The following is a 16,136-nucleotide window of genomic DNA, read 5'->3' on the forward strand; positions in this document are numbered from 1 at the left end:
ACTCTTATTTAATATTTTCATTAATGACCTTGGCACAAAAAGTGGGAGTATGCTAATAAAATCTGCAGCTGACACAAAGTTGGAGGTATTCCCAATATAGAGGAGGACCGGAATACCATACAAGAAGATTTGGACAACCTTGAAAACTGGAGTAATGGAAATGGGATGAAATTTAATAGTACTAAGTGCAGTGTCATAGCTTTAAGGACTAACAAGAGTTTTTGCTATAAACTAGGGATGTATCAGCTGGAAGCAACAGAGGCGTGGAAAGACCTGGGTGTATAGGTCGATCACATGATAACTATGAACCGCCAACATGATGAGGCCATGAAAAAAGCTAATGCAAATCTAGGATTCATGAGGCAAGAAATTTCCAGTAGAGATAGGAAAGTGTTATTACCATTATACAGGGTACTGGTAAGATGTCATCTGGAACACTGCGTGCAATTCTGGTCTCCCTTGTTTAAGAAAGATTAATTCAAATTGGAACAGGTGCAGAGACTGGCTACTAGGATGATCAGAGGAATGGAGAACCTAGCTTACAAGACTTACAGAGGTTGGCTTGTTTAGCCTAACAAATACAAAAGCTGAGGGGAGATATGATTGCTCTTTATAAATACATCAGAAGGATAAACACCAGGAAGAAAGAGGAGTTATTTAAGTTAAGGGCCAATGTTGGCACAAGAACAAATGGATATAAACTGGCCATCAATAAGTTTAAGCTTGAAATTAGATGAAGGTTTCTAATCATCCAAGGAGTGGAGTTTGGGAACAGCCTTCCAAGGAGAGTAGTGGTGGCAAAAAAACCTAACTTGTTTAAAGACTGAGCTTGATAAATTTATGGACGGGAATGGTATGATGAGATTGCCTACAATGGCATATCCACGACTGCTATTAGCGAATATCTCCAAAAACTGGCAATCGGACACTAGATGGGGGGACTCTGAGTTACTACAGAGAATTCTTTTCCAGGTGTCTGGCTGGTGGGTCTTCCTGAGTTGCTCCGGATCTAACTGATTGCCATGTTTGGGATTGGGAAGGAATTTTTCCCCAGATCAGAGACTCTGTTGTTTTTTTTTTACCTTCCTCTGCAGGTTGGGGCACAGGGTCATTTACTGGTTTGAACAAGAATAAATAAATAGTGGATTCTCTGTAACTTTAAATCAAGTCTTGAAAGCATGATCTGAGGACTTCAGTAACCCAATTAGAGGTTATGGGTCCCCTACTACAGGAATGTGTGGATGGGGTTCTGTGGCCTGCAATGTGCAGAAGATCAGACTAGATGATCTTGGTTCCCTTCTGGCCTTTGAGTTTGAGACTTTGGCCTAGTAGGGCCCCATAAGACTGGTGGGGGACTGCTGGTATGGTTAGTGTGTGCTTAAATCTGTTTAATTTGTTTTTAATATGTTTTGGGAATGCTTTTACCTTTAAAATAAATAGAAAGAGCTGGGTGGTAACTTGTAACTGCTGGCAATACACTGTTCATAGCCCTAGAAGAGAAAGCAACACACAGGCAGGCACTGTCCATTAGGCAGATTGGCTTGCTGGGGATATAACAGTATGTGGCAGGGAGCTGTGCAGCTTTAAAACCCCCTGGTCAGAACTTCAGAAGGGAATGGATCAAGGCTTCCTGCCCAGAGAAAAGTGATGGCTGGAGAGCTGTGACCCAACTTGGCACTTCTGGAGTTGACCACAGAGGTGGGGATAGAAGTGCAGTTACCCTGAAACTGTGACAGTAGCTAAGGCAGCATTTAGCCTCAAAGCCTGCTATTGCTGATGATACAGAAGGAGGAGAGAACTCAGCTTGCATCTTAGGTTGATCTGAAGGGCTGGCAACAAGAAAAAATATTTTTATTTAACTTAAAACTGAGCACAGTTGATATAGAAATAATTCACAGATAAGGAATACGGAACCTATGGTACCATTTGTGGAGGGTTTCTTTGCAGAGCAGAACCAAAAACTTTAAACAACCCCTGAAATGTTTCCTTTAAGGTTTGGTAGCATATGGTATGCAATAGTTATTTTTCTATTTACTGTGCTTCAGTTTAAAATCATATTTTAAGACAAAAGCTTTCGTCTTTGTTTTAGCTAATGGCAATGCATTTATTAAAATGTTTCACTGAATTCAGTTTTCTTTGGGGAAAATAGAGTGGTTTGTCTGCATTTGAATTCTCCAGAAAATATGGCCCCAGGTTTGTACGTAAACCAGGCTGTATGTGTTCCCTGACAAATGCTTAGCAATTGTCAATGTTAGAATGGAACATTCTATGACACAGCAAGTGAAATGAGCCTGGTGTAATCTGGATTTACACCAGGACAGACAATAACAGAAGTGAGTCAGTTGTTTGTTATTCATGGTCATGAAATAAATCAGGATTAATTTTAATTCAGATGTCACTAAAATATTCCCTTCTTAAAAGCTGTTATGATCTAAACCAGAGGTTCTCAAACTGTGGATCGGGACTCCAAAGTGGGTCAGGACCCCATTTTAATGGGGTCACCATGGCTGGCTTAGACTTGCTGGGGCTCGGGACCCAAGCGGTGCAATGAAGTTTGAGAACCCCTGATCTAAACCTTCCTTTTATAAGTTATTAACTTGAGTGCATAAATATTCTCATAAATTAGCAAAGTAACTGTTAATCAAAAGGATGATCACTTCTCACTGAGATTTCCCATTTGCTGTAGGCAGCCAGCTTACCGAGAAGGCACGTCTGATATTAGGGACTTCACTGAAGGCAATCACAACAGGAGTGATATCCAGGGCACCAAACTCCAGCACTGCTGTGTTGATGGAGGTAGCATCCTGTGATGGGCCACTGGTGAAAAATATGGCAACTTTTCTTATGAGAACACCCTGACGAACCTGCTTGAACACATTCCTTGCAATGAATCTCATGGCCATTCCAATATTGCGTCTGCCCGAGGACCTCTCCAGCGGTATTCTCTGGACTGCTTCCAGCAGCAAGTCATTCCTCTGGAATTCCGAGAATCGGATGAGGTACCTTGTGTTGGTATTGTATGAAACTATGGAGATGCAGGCACCAGTCGGACAGTTGCTTTCGCTGAGCTTGATGACCCGCAGCAAAGAGATCACAATATCCCTCATTCTTTCAAATGCTGCTGGGGTAACATCTTCAGACATATCGAGGGCAAACGCCAATTCAGTTGGATATACTGGACATTTGGCTGTACCTTGTGTGACGAAGTGGGACTGTTCTTAATGTTTCCTCTGAATAGTGTGGGGGTGCCTCAGTTTCCCCTAGGCAGTTCTTAAGTATCTAGGGGGTGGAGTAAGGGTGTATGATCATTGCAGAGCCCTAGAGGGCATGTGTGTGCAGGAGTCTGGACACAGAGAATGGCCAACACCCTGTTTCCTGGCAACTGATGGCCTGGGCCCTTCCCCCCCTGCAAGGTGAGAGCTAAAGGGTTGGAGAACAAAGGAATCAGGTGACCACCTGGCCCGGGAAAGGAACAAAGCCCGGGGAGGAGGGGCTGGAGGGGGTTTTTCAGTTTGGGGCTGGCTGGGACATGGAGTGAAGTGCAGACGTGGTTGTCTGGCTCACTGCCCCCCAAAATGGACCCAGCTGAGGGGTCCCGTTCTCTGCACCTGCAAGCTCTGTTTTAGACCATGTTCCTGTCGTCTAATAAACCTTCTGTTTTACTGGCTGGCTGAGAGTCACGTCTGACTGCGAAGTTGGGGTGCAGGACCCTCTGGCTTCCCCAGGAGCCCCGCCTGAGCGGACTCGCTGTGGGAAGCGCACGGAGGGGCAGAGGATGCTGAATGCTCCGAGGTCAGACCCAGGAAGGTGGAAGCTGTGTGAGCTGCGTGTCCTGAAGACAGGCTGCTCACAGAAAGGCGACTGCCCCAGAGTCCTGACTGGCTTCATGGGGAGCAGTTCCAGAGCATCGCCCAGGGACTCCGTGACACCTTGAAATAAACATACTGTGTGAAAGGGTATCCATAAACCAATGTTGTCATTGTTTCTACAGTCTAAGGAAGAAAGAGTATAGAGCTATTTACCTGATAAGCAAGCTAGAAGGGAGCGACGGGAGAGAAAAAAAAAGAGAATTATTTTATTTTACAGTTACCTTGATTAGATTGTATCCATTCATACAGTGGCATGAAATTACTATAAGGTGGGTGCACAACTGGTTGAAGGACCAAACTCAAAGAATAGTTATCAGTGGTTTGCTGTCACTTTGGGAGGACATATCTAGGCATCCTGCAAGGGTCAGTCCAGAGCTATTTAATATTTTCATTATTGACTTGGAATAATGGAGTAGAGTGTACGCTTATAAAATTTGTACATGACAACAGGCTGGAAGGGGCTGCAAGCACTTTGGAGGACAGGTTTAAAATTCAAAATGACCTTGACAAATTAGAGAGTTAGTATGAAATCAGCAAGATGAAATTCAATAAAGACAAGTGCAAAGTACTACAGTTAGGGGGGGAAATCAAATGCACAGCTACAAAATGGGGAGTAAATATCGAGATGGTAGTACTGCTGGAGAGGAACCTGGGGGTTACAGTGGACTACAGACTGTGGCCTGCCTTGTGCAGGAGGTCAGACTAGATGATCATAATGGTCCCTTCTGACCTAAATATCTATGAATCTATGAATGTGTCATCAACGTGACACAGCTGCAAAAAGACTAATATGATTCTGTAATGTATTAACAGGAGTGTTGTATGTAAGACACAGGAGGTAATTGTCCCGCTTTATTTGGCACTGCTGAGGCCCCAGCTGGAGTACTGTGTCCAATTCCGGGTGCCACAATTTAGCTGAGAAAGATGTGGACAAATTGGAAAGAGCCCAGAGAAGAGCAACAAAAATGATAAAAAGCTTAGAAAACCTGCCCTGTGAGGAAAAGTTTTAAAAACTGGGCATAGTTAGTCTTGAGAAAAGAAGACTGAGAGGGGAACCTGAGAACAGTCTTCCAATCTGTTAAGGGCTGTTATACAGAGAACCATGATCAATTGTTCTCCATGTCCACTGAAGGTAGGACAAGTAATGGGCCTAATCTACAGGAAGGGAGATTTAGGTTAGATATTAGGAAAAACTTTTTACATATCAGCATAGTTACGCTCTGGAATAGGCTTCCAACTGAGGTCATAGAGCCCCCATCATTGGAAGCTTTTAAAAACAAACTGGACAAGCTGCTCAGGGATGCTCTAGGTTTACTTGGTCCTGCTGCAGCACAGCAGGCTGGACTTGATGACTTCTTGAGGTCTCTTCCAGCCCTATATTTCTATGATTCTGTGTGATACTCTTGCTTTGAATAAAGAGCCTGATTCAAAGCTGCTTGAACCTTTGAATTAGCTCCAGAATCTATATTATCTGCTTGTCATCAAGGGGGAAATTGTACCTTCTCTTCTCCTATCCACTGGTGCAAAGGACCCTACATCAGTCAAACTGCAGGTCTACTGAGTAGAATTTAAGAAGGCCATGCTTAGGGTATTTACCTCCTACATGGCCCAGAGCCCAGAGGTGTGGAGGTTGCGTGGTGTTCTATTGCAGAGGAGGGTGGGGGCTCCATGGCTGAGGGGCAGGTGATAGGAAGGTACTTTCCCCTCTCCAGCACAGAGTTCCTCAGTACCCAGTTGAGTTACTTGGGCAAGGTGCTTTGGAGAGCAGGTTAGCCCAAATGAGAGAGAGACAAAGAGGAAGGAAATATTAATGGGATCCAATTAAGGGAGATCATGTAGTGGAAGACACAATGAAGATGACTGGATGTGGAAGCTGCGGTATGTACATGATCCTGGAGGGGGTACCTGGAAACAGTTTCATCTGCATGAAGTGCCATCTAATAGAACTGATGGAAGAAAAGATCCAAGGATTGGAGATGCAAGTGGAAAGTCTGGTTGAGTTTAGAAGGGGGTTTGAGTGGATTATGGAGCAAAGAATGAGGCAGCTGAAGGGAAAAGCTCAGACTTGCATATGGAAGCAGGACTGAAGAACTCTGAGGGGAGACTGCTGGGTGAAGAAAATGGACAGTGGAAGCATGTGACAGAGAACCAGGCAGAGGAAAAGACGGGCTAGTGAAGGAGAAATAGAGCTCAAGAACAGGTTTGCAGAGTTGGAAAATGAAGAAGGGGCTCAGCAGGTGGTCACTGAAGGTGGAAGGGCAAGGAAGAAGAGAAGAGCAGCTAGTCCTATAGGAAAAGGGGAAGAGTCAATGGTGACTACAACAAATATGAGCCCCAGGAGGATACAGGATGGGTTGAAGAGGATTACAATGGAGAATAGGAATGGAAAGAACTTGCAGCCAGAGGGAACAGGGGGTAGACTGGAGAATCGCACTGTCACCAGGAAAAGGCAGGTCTATGGGATCGAGGACTCCTTACTGAGAAGAATGGACAGGCCTGTAACCAAAGCTGATCCAGAGAAGGGTGTGCTGTCTTCCAGGTGCTAAGATACGGGATGTGGACCTGAGGTTGAAGAGGATCCTAAAAGGAGCGGGAAAGAATCCACCGATCGTCCTTCATGTGGGAACAAATGATACCGGTAGATTCTCGCTGGAATGTATCAAGGGAGACTATGCCAGGCTGGGGAAGACACTTAAGGAAATCTAGGCTCAGGTGATCTTCAGTGGGATTCTGACTGTTCCTAGAGAAGGGCAGCAAAGGTGTGACAAGATTATGACTATCAACAGATGGCTCAGGCAGTGGTGCTATAAGGAGGGCTTTGGGATGTATGGCCACTGGGAGGCATTCATGGTCAGAGGACAGTTCTCTCGCGATGGACTTCACCTGAGTAGGGAAGGAAATAGTCTTCTAGGATGGAGGCTGGCACAACTGATTAAGAGAATTTGGGGGAGATGGTTGGGAGATGTCCAAGTAATTTCCAAACCGGATTTTAGCATTGAGAGGGAAGAAATCAAAGTAAGAAAGGATACAGCCGTGAGTAGGAGAATGGACATAAGGAGGAAGGGCAGTGTGGATACCAGTCTAATAGGTCATACTGGCTGTAGAATGTCTCTGCCTAATAGGGTAAAGAATGTGAGCGAGGCCAAAAAGCAAAAATTAAGATGTTTGTACACCAATGCGAGGAGCCTAGGTAACAAAATGGAGGAACTAGAGCTACTGGTGCAGGAAGTGAAACCAGATATTATAGGGATAACAGAAACATGATGGAATAGTAGTCATGACTGGACTACATGCATTGAAGGGTATGTGCTGTTCAGGAAAGACAGAAATAAAGGCAAAGGTGGCGGAGTAGCATTGTATATCAATGATGAGGTAGAATGTAAAGAAATAAGAAGCGATGGAATGGATAAGACAGAGTCCGTCTGGGCAAAAATCACATTGGGGAAGAAAACTACTAGAGCCTCCTCTGAGATAGTGCTTGGGGTGTGCTATAGACCACCGGGATCTGATATAGATATGGATAGAGCCCTCTTTAATGTTTTTAATGAAGTAAATACTAATGGAAACTGCGTGAAACTTTAACTTCCCAGATATAGACTGGAGGACGAGTGCTAGTAATAATAATAGGGCTCAGATTTTTCTAGATGCGATAGCTAATGGATTCCTTCATCAAGTAGCTGCTGAACCGACAAGAGGGGATGTCATTGTAAATTTGGTTTCGGTGAGTAGTGAGGACCACATAGAAGAAATGGTTGTAGGGAACAACCTTGGTTCAAGTGATCATGAGCTAATTCAGTTCAAACTGAACGGAAGGATAAACAAAAATAAATCTGCGACTAGGGTTTTTGATTTCAAAAGGGCTGACTTTCAAAAATTAAGAAAATTAGTTAGGGAATTGGATTGGACTGAAGAACTTATGGATCTAAAGGCAGAGGGGTCTGGGATTACTTCAAGTCAAAGCTGCAGAAGCTATCGGAAGCCTGCATCCCAAGAAAGGGGAAAAATTCATAAGCAGGAGTTGTAGACCAAGCGGGATGAGCAAGCATTTTGGAGAGGTGATTAAGAAAAAGCAGAAAGAATACAGGGAGTGGAAGATGGGAGGGATCAGCAAGGAAAGCTACCTTATTGAGGTCAGAACATGTAGGGATAAAGTGAGAAAGGCTAAAAGTCAAATAGAGTTGGACCTTGCAAAGGGAATTAAAACCAATAGTAAAAGGTTCTATAGCCATATAAATAAGAAAAAAACAAAGAAAGAAGAAGTGGGACTGCTAAACACTGAGGATGGAGTGGAGGGTAAGGATAATCTAGGCATGGCCCAATATCTAAGCAAATACTTTGCCTCAGTCTTTAATGAGGATCTTGGGGATAATGATAGCATGACAAATGGGAATGAGGATATGGAGGTAGATATTACAATATCTGAGGTAGAAGCGAAACTCGAACAGCTTAATGGGACTAAATCGGGGGGCTCAGATAATCTTCATCCAAGAATATTAAAGGAATTGGCACATGAAATTGCAAGCCCATTAGCAAGAATTTTTAATGAATCTGTAAACTCAGGGGTTGTACCATATGACTGGAGAATTGCTAACATAGTTCCTATTTTTAAGAAAGGGGAAAAAAGTGATCTAGGTAACTACAGGCTTGTTAGTTTGACATCTGTAGTATGCAAGGTCTGGGACAAAATTTTGAAGGAGAAAGTAGTTAAGGACATTGAGGTCAATGGTAAATGGGACAAAATACAACATATTTTTACAAAAGGTAGATTGTGCCAAACCAACCTGATCGTCTTCTTTGAGAAAGTAACAGATTTTTTAGACAAAGGAAACGCCGTGGATCTAATTTACCTAGATTTCAGTAAGGCGTTTGATACCGTGCCACATGGGGAATTATTAGTTAAATTGGAAAAGATGGGGATCAATATGAAAATTGAAAGGTGGATAAGGAATTGGTTAAAGGGGAGACTACAGCGGGTCATACTGAAAGGTGAACTATCAGGCTGGAGGGAGGTTACCAGTGGAGTTCCTCAGGGATCGGTTTTGGGACCAATCTTATTTAATTTTTTATTACTGACCTTGGCACAAAAAGTGGGAGTGTGCTAATAAAGTTTGCGGATGATACAAAGCTGGGAGGTATTGCCAATTTAGAGAGAGACCGGGATATCATACAGGAGGATCTGGATGACCTTGTAAACTGGAGTAATAGTAATAGGCTGAAATTGAATAGTGAGAAGTGTAAGGTCATACATTTAGGGATTAATAACAAGAATTTTAGTTATAAGCTGGGGACGCATCAATTAGAAGTAACGGAGGAGAAGAAGAGTATCGGTTGACCACAGGATGACTATGAGCCGCCAATGTGATATGGTCGTGAAAAAAGCTAATGCAGTCTTGGGATGCATCAGGAGAGGTATTTCCAGTAGGGATAAGGAGCTATTAGTACCATTATACAAGGCACTGGTAAGACCTCACCTGGAATACTGTATGCAGTTCTGGTCTCCCATGTTTAAGAAGGATGAATTCAAACTGGAACAGGTACAGAGAAGGGCCACTAGGATGATCCGAGGAATGTAAAACCTGCCTTATGAAAGGAGACTCAAGGAGCTTAGCTTGTTTAGCCTAACCAAAAGAAGGCTGAGGAGAGATATGATTGCTCTCTATAAATATGTCAGAGGTATAAATACCAGGGAGGGAGAGGAATTATTTAAGCTCAGTACCAATGTGTACACAAGAACAAATGGATATAAACTGGCCATTGGGAAGTTTAGACTTGAAATTAGACGAAGGTTTCTAACCATCAGAGGAGTGAAGTTCTGGAACAGCCTTCCAAGGGAAGCAGTGGGGGCAAAAGACCTATCTGGCTTCAAGATTAAACTCGATAAGTTTATGGAGGAGATGGTATGATGGGATAACATGATTTTGGCAATTAATTGATCTTTAACTATTCATGGTAAATAGGCCCAATGGCCTGTGATGGGATGTTAGATAGGGTGGGATCTGAGTTACTACAGAGAATTCTTTCCTGAGTATCTGGCTGGTGAATCTTGCCCACATGCTTAGGGTTCAGCTGATCGCCATATTTGGGGTCAGGAAGGAATTTTCCTCCAGGGCAGATTGGAAGAGGCCCTGGGGGGTTTTCGCCTTTCTCTGTAGCATGGGGCATGGGCCACTTGCTGGAGGAATTTCTGTACCTTGAAGTCTTTAAACCATGATTTGAAGACTTCAGTAGCTCAGACATAGGTGAGAGGTTTTTTGCAGGAGTGGGTGGGTGAGATTCTGTGGCCTGCATTGTGCAGGAGGTCAGACTAGATGATCATAATGGTCCCTTCTGACCTTAATATCTATGAATCTATGTATATTTTTTTCTCCTTCAAAGGCGTAGTTGAAATGATACGTTTCTATAGCTTTACTTTTTCCCTGATGAGTTTGACAGTGTTATCAAATGTAAAACGGATGGGCTGAAATCTATACTGACTGTGTGTGTGTCTCTCATTTATATTGTTAAAATGAGCATCGTACATGCAAGTGCAAGGTAACCCTGGAGGCTAATGCCTTGTATTTATCCACAGGATGGGTACAGCACAGGCAGAGGCAGTGCAAGGTTCCCTGAACTATCCATCAAGGTGACTCAGCCTGTACCTGGAAGGGTTAGCTCTATGCGGGAGATGGTAACTCACTTTCCACATCCTCTTCAGTCCATGGCCCCTGTGCTGAGTCTGCCAACAAGGGTGCTCATTAACAAGGACTGTGAGCCATGGTGAATGATTCAGACGCAGAAAAAATAAATGGGGAGTACAGACTTGTTTCTCATACATTCCTGAATAGCCACAAAGGTAACAACTTGCAGTCACTACCAGCTTGTGTCAGACTGATACCACCCACCTAGAGACCTCAAAGCCTCAGATCCATCCCCTGAGCCATTGAGTTGCCCACTATGTTTCCATTTAAAAACTGTGGCTATGCAAATTCCAACAGGGGAAAAGAAATAAACCCAGTACTTACGGCAGTTTTCTCGTGTGAACTTAACAAGTCCACAAGGCTGTGGGGGGGGGGGGGGGAATGAAAAGATGGTTAAGGGCCAAGAGCCAGAGTCAGCTCCCACGGGAAAATCCATGGGACTCTTTCCATTGACTCCCGTGGGAACTGGATCAGGTGCCAAGTCCTGAGCTCACTTAATCCTGCATAAATCCAAAGTAACAACCTTACAGTCTGTACAGTTACTCAGGATATACACTGGTGTACTTGAAAGCAGGATCTTACCCTAACGCTATAGTAGAAGTTTCCTACGTTTCATTGGACACTTAACCTTTCTCAAATGTATGAAGTAGATACTTTCTGAACAGTTCATTTTGTGTAATGTATCTGTGCATTAAGATCTAGAAGATCATGGGACAGTAGTTGGCCTGGCCAGTGCTGCTGGAGGAGTGGAGAGGGTGCCAGGGGAAAACCTGATAGTCTCGGCAGGATTCTACAAGATGAGGAGAGCACTATTCTGTGAGGGGCATATTTCTGCACGTTGGAAAAGGAGCAGCAGGTGCCCCCTAGTTAGCTCATGCTATTGACTGCTGAGTGATCTTGCCTGAGTTGGACATGTGCCTTAGCTAGCAGGCATATGACAGACCTGCAATAACCTGGACAAAGCTTATGGAATTAAGATAAACATTATTGATTTAAGTTTAATAATTTGAGGGTCCATTGTATTAAAAATGTAATTGTGTATGTGTTGTTGTGGAATTGTATGTAACTGCTTCAGGAGACTGACTAGTGCAATCTCTGAAAAGTATTAGGAACTTCAAAGGGCTTTGAGGGATAATATGTGTGAGGTTGATTTCCTAGCCAGTACCTGGGGGAAGGAAATGCAAAGGGAGGGGCAAATTTGCATTTCCCTTCTCCCAAGTTACTTTGCTGTTTACCCTGGAAGTGTGTGTGCTTGGGTCAAGGCTTCTTTTGCCCTCTTTCCTCACTCTAGCACACCCATATAAGAGGGCAGGGTCTAGCCCGAAGTCCCTTTTGAGGTTCTGTAAACTAGTCCAAATCACAAAACTGAGAAAAGAGTTTTAATGTTTTAATTGTTTGCAAAACTTTTGCCTGGTTTAAATCCATATTAAAAAATTGTTTCTAAGTCCTTGGTTATTTATTTCACACAGGGCTGTAATTGTTTTACTGCAACAAGTACATGAAGGAAGCTTTCCTTCAATGGCTAGTAGCAAACTCTGTATAGTCAATGCTTCTTAAATGGAAAAACATGAAACTTAACTACATGCAGCGTGCACTTAGGTTTTAGAAATGAGATGATTACATACAGCCATGGCTATGGTGCCCTTTGGTCCTTTGCTGCCCTGGAAGAGATTTAACAGCGGGTTAGAAAATCACTCTCATACTAAGAGCAGGAACGTATTTAATATATATTTAATGATGACAAAGGCCCTAGGAAAAAGTCAGGCATTTCTGTGTTAGTGCACGTGTTGTTTTCTTGACAACTATTTATGGCTTTCCAATGTGATTGCCCAGAATATTTCCCGACACGGATGTCTGTAGACTGTTGCACAGTTGGGATGAAGACTGTCACTTTGACGTACTTTCTCCAACGAATTTTTCCTGCATGTTACCTAAATTCAGCATTTGCTGCTGCTGTAAAGTGGCATCATGCAGGATTATATTAGTTTCCAAAGTTTTTGCTAGTAGAGGGTGTCACGGTTCAGATATATCTGCACATTCGACCCCTCTCAGTATGCAAGACCTCTTGCCTTCCTGTCTCTGGAGTGGAATCCCACGATTCTCCCCTTCTCAGACAAGGTGCTGGGGTATACCACCTTGTGTACCAATCCTGATTGTTCAGCAGGCCCAACTGTATTTTGCTGCCCTGCAAGACTCCCCTTGAGGAACTCTGACTTGTGTGTGAAATAGGGACCCAAACAGCCTTTTCAGAACAAAGTATTGTTTAATCTTATCTGCAGGAACACAGCATAATAAGAAAAAGGGTTTAATAGAACAGTCTGCATGCTTCTGTCTTACCTAAAGTGCAGGCAGGCCTATATATCCAAACACTCCTACCTCCGGGACTGGGTGGACATTCTGTAGCCCTGCAATCTCTGCCTCTCTTTCTCCTCATTTTCAGGGGCTCATGTTTTTACCCACTCTAAAGTTCTTTGTTTCAGCATCTGAATGGAATTCCCCTGCCTCTGTGTCAAGCCAGGCATGTGGAACCCAGCATGTCAGAGGTAATCTTTAAAGGGATCATCACCTGTATTGTCTCTAAGTATCAGTGAATGTGTAGCTACCAGCAATGTTTGCCCACTTTCCTGTCTACATGCAAACTAACCCATGCCTAAATTTACCCATAAGTAATCATACAGCAAACACCTCAGGAACAATAAAACTAGTGGATGGAACATATAATATTTGGAAAATATTACAGGCAGCTCAGTTCCTTCATAGAGGGTTCCCCCTGTCCTGGCTCCCCACAAGGATCCTGCTCCAGTGTGAGGCAGAAGACTCCCTTAAGGACAAAACAGGGAGTATTGATTGAAATAAAAGTGATTTAAGTCACCAGTTTTAATCATTATCTAAAATCATCAAGGAGGAAACCTTAATTTAAATAATTGATTTTAATCTGGGTTTGCAACTGTATTTAAAGAAAGGTTCATTTACTTGGTTGGTAACCATTACATGTTGCTTTGCAACTCAGGATAGCCTTTACACTAAATTTGGTACGTCTCTTTGCTAACCAGGAGGATACACAATCGCTACACACATTTTTAAGCAATTATACCGATACATACATTTATTCGGATTTTTTATTTTTGCATTTCTCATTATATTTTTAAATGGTGAATGATATAACTCTTAGTTCCTAAAGTAACTTCATTCTTTCTTTAGGGATGCAGTGTGGGGTAGTGACGAGAGCACTAGACTAGGACTCAAGAAACCTGTGTTCTATTCTTAGCTCAGCAACTGGTCCTGCTGGGTGACCTCCATGTCTCAGTCCCGCCTGTGACTTGCACTCCATATGTTTTATGGAAATATGCTTATGAGTGTGAACAGGATGTAACCTGAATATGCTTTATGCAAAAGGTCTCTTGTAAGGTATCATTAAAAAGCTTACAATCTACTGAGTGTGTTCATTCTATTTGTAGGACTATCATTCTTGTACCTAAAACTAGAAATATGAAGTATTACTCTGAGGTCCTATTGTAATTATACAAAGTGTGGGCCATTAATGGTGGCTTAGGATCTTGATGGCTCCCATTAACTAGAACAATTGGTTGTAAATGGCTCTGTTTACTTGTAAGCCTTCCTGTGTCCCTGTAAGTCAGGCCAGAAAGAACGGAGGCTTGGGGCCTCACAGGGACAAATGACCATGTCACCTGGTACTGGAATCCATCTTAAACCTGGTGCTTTTCCATTTAGAAGGAGGGGTGGGGACCCAGAGAGACAAAAGATTCCCGCCTTGTGCCAAAGCTATAAAAGGGGGTGGAACAGAACAAAGGGGGCTGCCAGTTATGAGAAATCCCCTAGTTACCACCTGAGCTGCAATTAACAAGAACTGTACCGGGGAAAGGACTGGGCCAAGACTAAGAAGGAGTCTATTCTGTGAAAGAAGCTTATTGGAACATCTCTGAGGGTGAGATTTACCTGTATTCAGTTTCTTAAATGTATTAGGCTTAGACTTGCGTGTTTTCTTTTATTTTGCTTGGTAACTTACTTTGTTCTGTCTGTTATTACTTGAAACCACTTAAATCCTACTTTTTATATATAATAAAATCACTTTTGTTTATTAATTAACCCAGAGTAAGTGATTAATACCGGGGGGGGGGGAGCAAACACCTGTGCATAGAATCATAGAATCATAGAATATCAGGGTTGGAAGGGACCCCAGAAGGTCATCTAGTCCAACCCCCTGCTCGAAGCAGGACCAATTCCCAGTTAAATCATCCCAGCCAGGGCTTTGTCAAGCCTGACCTTAAAAACCTCTAAGGAAGGAGATTCTACCACCTCCCTAGGTAACGCATTCCAGTGTTTCACCACCCTCTTAGTGAAAAAGTTTTTCCTAATATCCAATCTAAACCTCCCCCACTGCAACTTGAGACCATTACTCCTCGTTCTGTCATCTGCTACCATTGAGAACAGTCTAGAGCCATCCTCTTTGGAACCCCCTTTCAGGTAGTTGAAAGCAGCTATCAAATCCCCCCTCATTCTTCTCTTCTGCAGACTAAACAATCCCAGCTCCCTCAGCCTCTCCTCATAAGTCATGTGTTCTAGACCCCTAATCATTTTTGTTGCCCTTCGCTGGACTCTCTCCAATTTATCCACATCCTTCTTGTAGTGTGGGGCCCAAAACTGGACACAGTACTCCAGATGAGGCCTCACCAATGTCGAATAGAGGGGAACGATCACGTCCCTCGATCTGCTCGCTATGCCCCTACTTATACATCCCAAAATGCCATTGGCCTTCTTGGCAACAAGGGCACACTGCTGACTCATATCCAGCTTCTCGTCCACTGTCACCCCTAGGTCCTTTTCCGCAGAACTGCTGCCTAGCCATTCGGTCCCTAGTCTGTAGCGGTGCATTGGATTCTTCCATCCTAAGTGCAGGACCCTGCACTTATCCTTATTGAATTGCATATCTCTTTATCAGTGATTTCATAGAATATCAGGGTTAAGAAGGGACCTCAGGAGGTCATCTAGTCCAACCCCCTGCTCAAAGCAGGACCAAATGCCCAATTTTTGCCCCAGATCCCTAAATGGCCCTCTCAAGGGTTGAACTCACAACCCTGGATTTAGCAGGCCAATGCACAAACCACTGAGCTATTCCTCCCCCCCAATGGAGGGATAGTGGTATAGAGGGTGGACAATTTATGAGTTTACCCTGTATAAACTTTATACAGAGTAAAACGGATTTATTTGGGGTTTGGATCCCATTGGGAACTGGGTGTCTGGGTGCTGGAGATGGGTGACTTGCTGAGCAGTTTTTGGTTAAAGTCTGCAGCTTTGGGGGTGTGGACCAAACCTGGGTCTGTGTTGCAGCAGACTAGTGTGCTTGGCTCAACAAGGCAGGGTTCTGGAGTTCCAAGCTGACAGGGAAAACGGGCTCATAGGTAGTTTCAGCACATCAGGTAACAGTCCCAAGGTGGTCTCTGTGACCAAACCCATCACACCCCCCATTTGTAAAATGGAGATAATGATGCTTATCTCCTAATAAAGTGTTTTGAAATCTATCGATGAAAAGTGCTATGTAAGAGCTAGCTATTCTTCTCAGCAGTTGGTA

General features: G+C 43.4%; 1 protein-coding gene across 1 annotated transcript in view; it reads right to left on the reverse strand.

Annotated features, from left to right (window-relative positions):
* Positions 1-16,136, reverse strand: part of LOC125631019 (collagen alpha-4(VI) chain-like) — a 104,258-nt gene that overhangs the window by 15,475 nt on the left and 72,647 nt on the right. The window contains 4 exon segments of the mRNA XM_075124746.1: positions 2,700-3,193; positions 4,023-4,034; positions 10,871-10,907; positions 12,172-12,211. Of these exon segments, the coding sequence (XP_074980847.1) occupies positions 2,700-3,193; positions 4,023-4,034; positions 10,871-10,907; positions 12,172-12,211 (583 nt within the window).

Source organism: Caretta caretta, chromosome 2, assembly GCF_965140235.1.
Source record: "Caretta caretta isolate rCarCar2 chromosome 2, rCarCar1.hap1, whole genome shotgun sequence".
Lineage (NCBI taxonomy): Eukaryota > Metazoa > Chordata > Testudines > Cheloniidae > Caretta > Caretta caretta.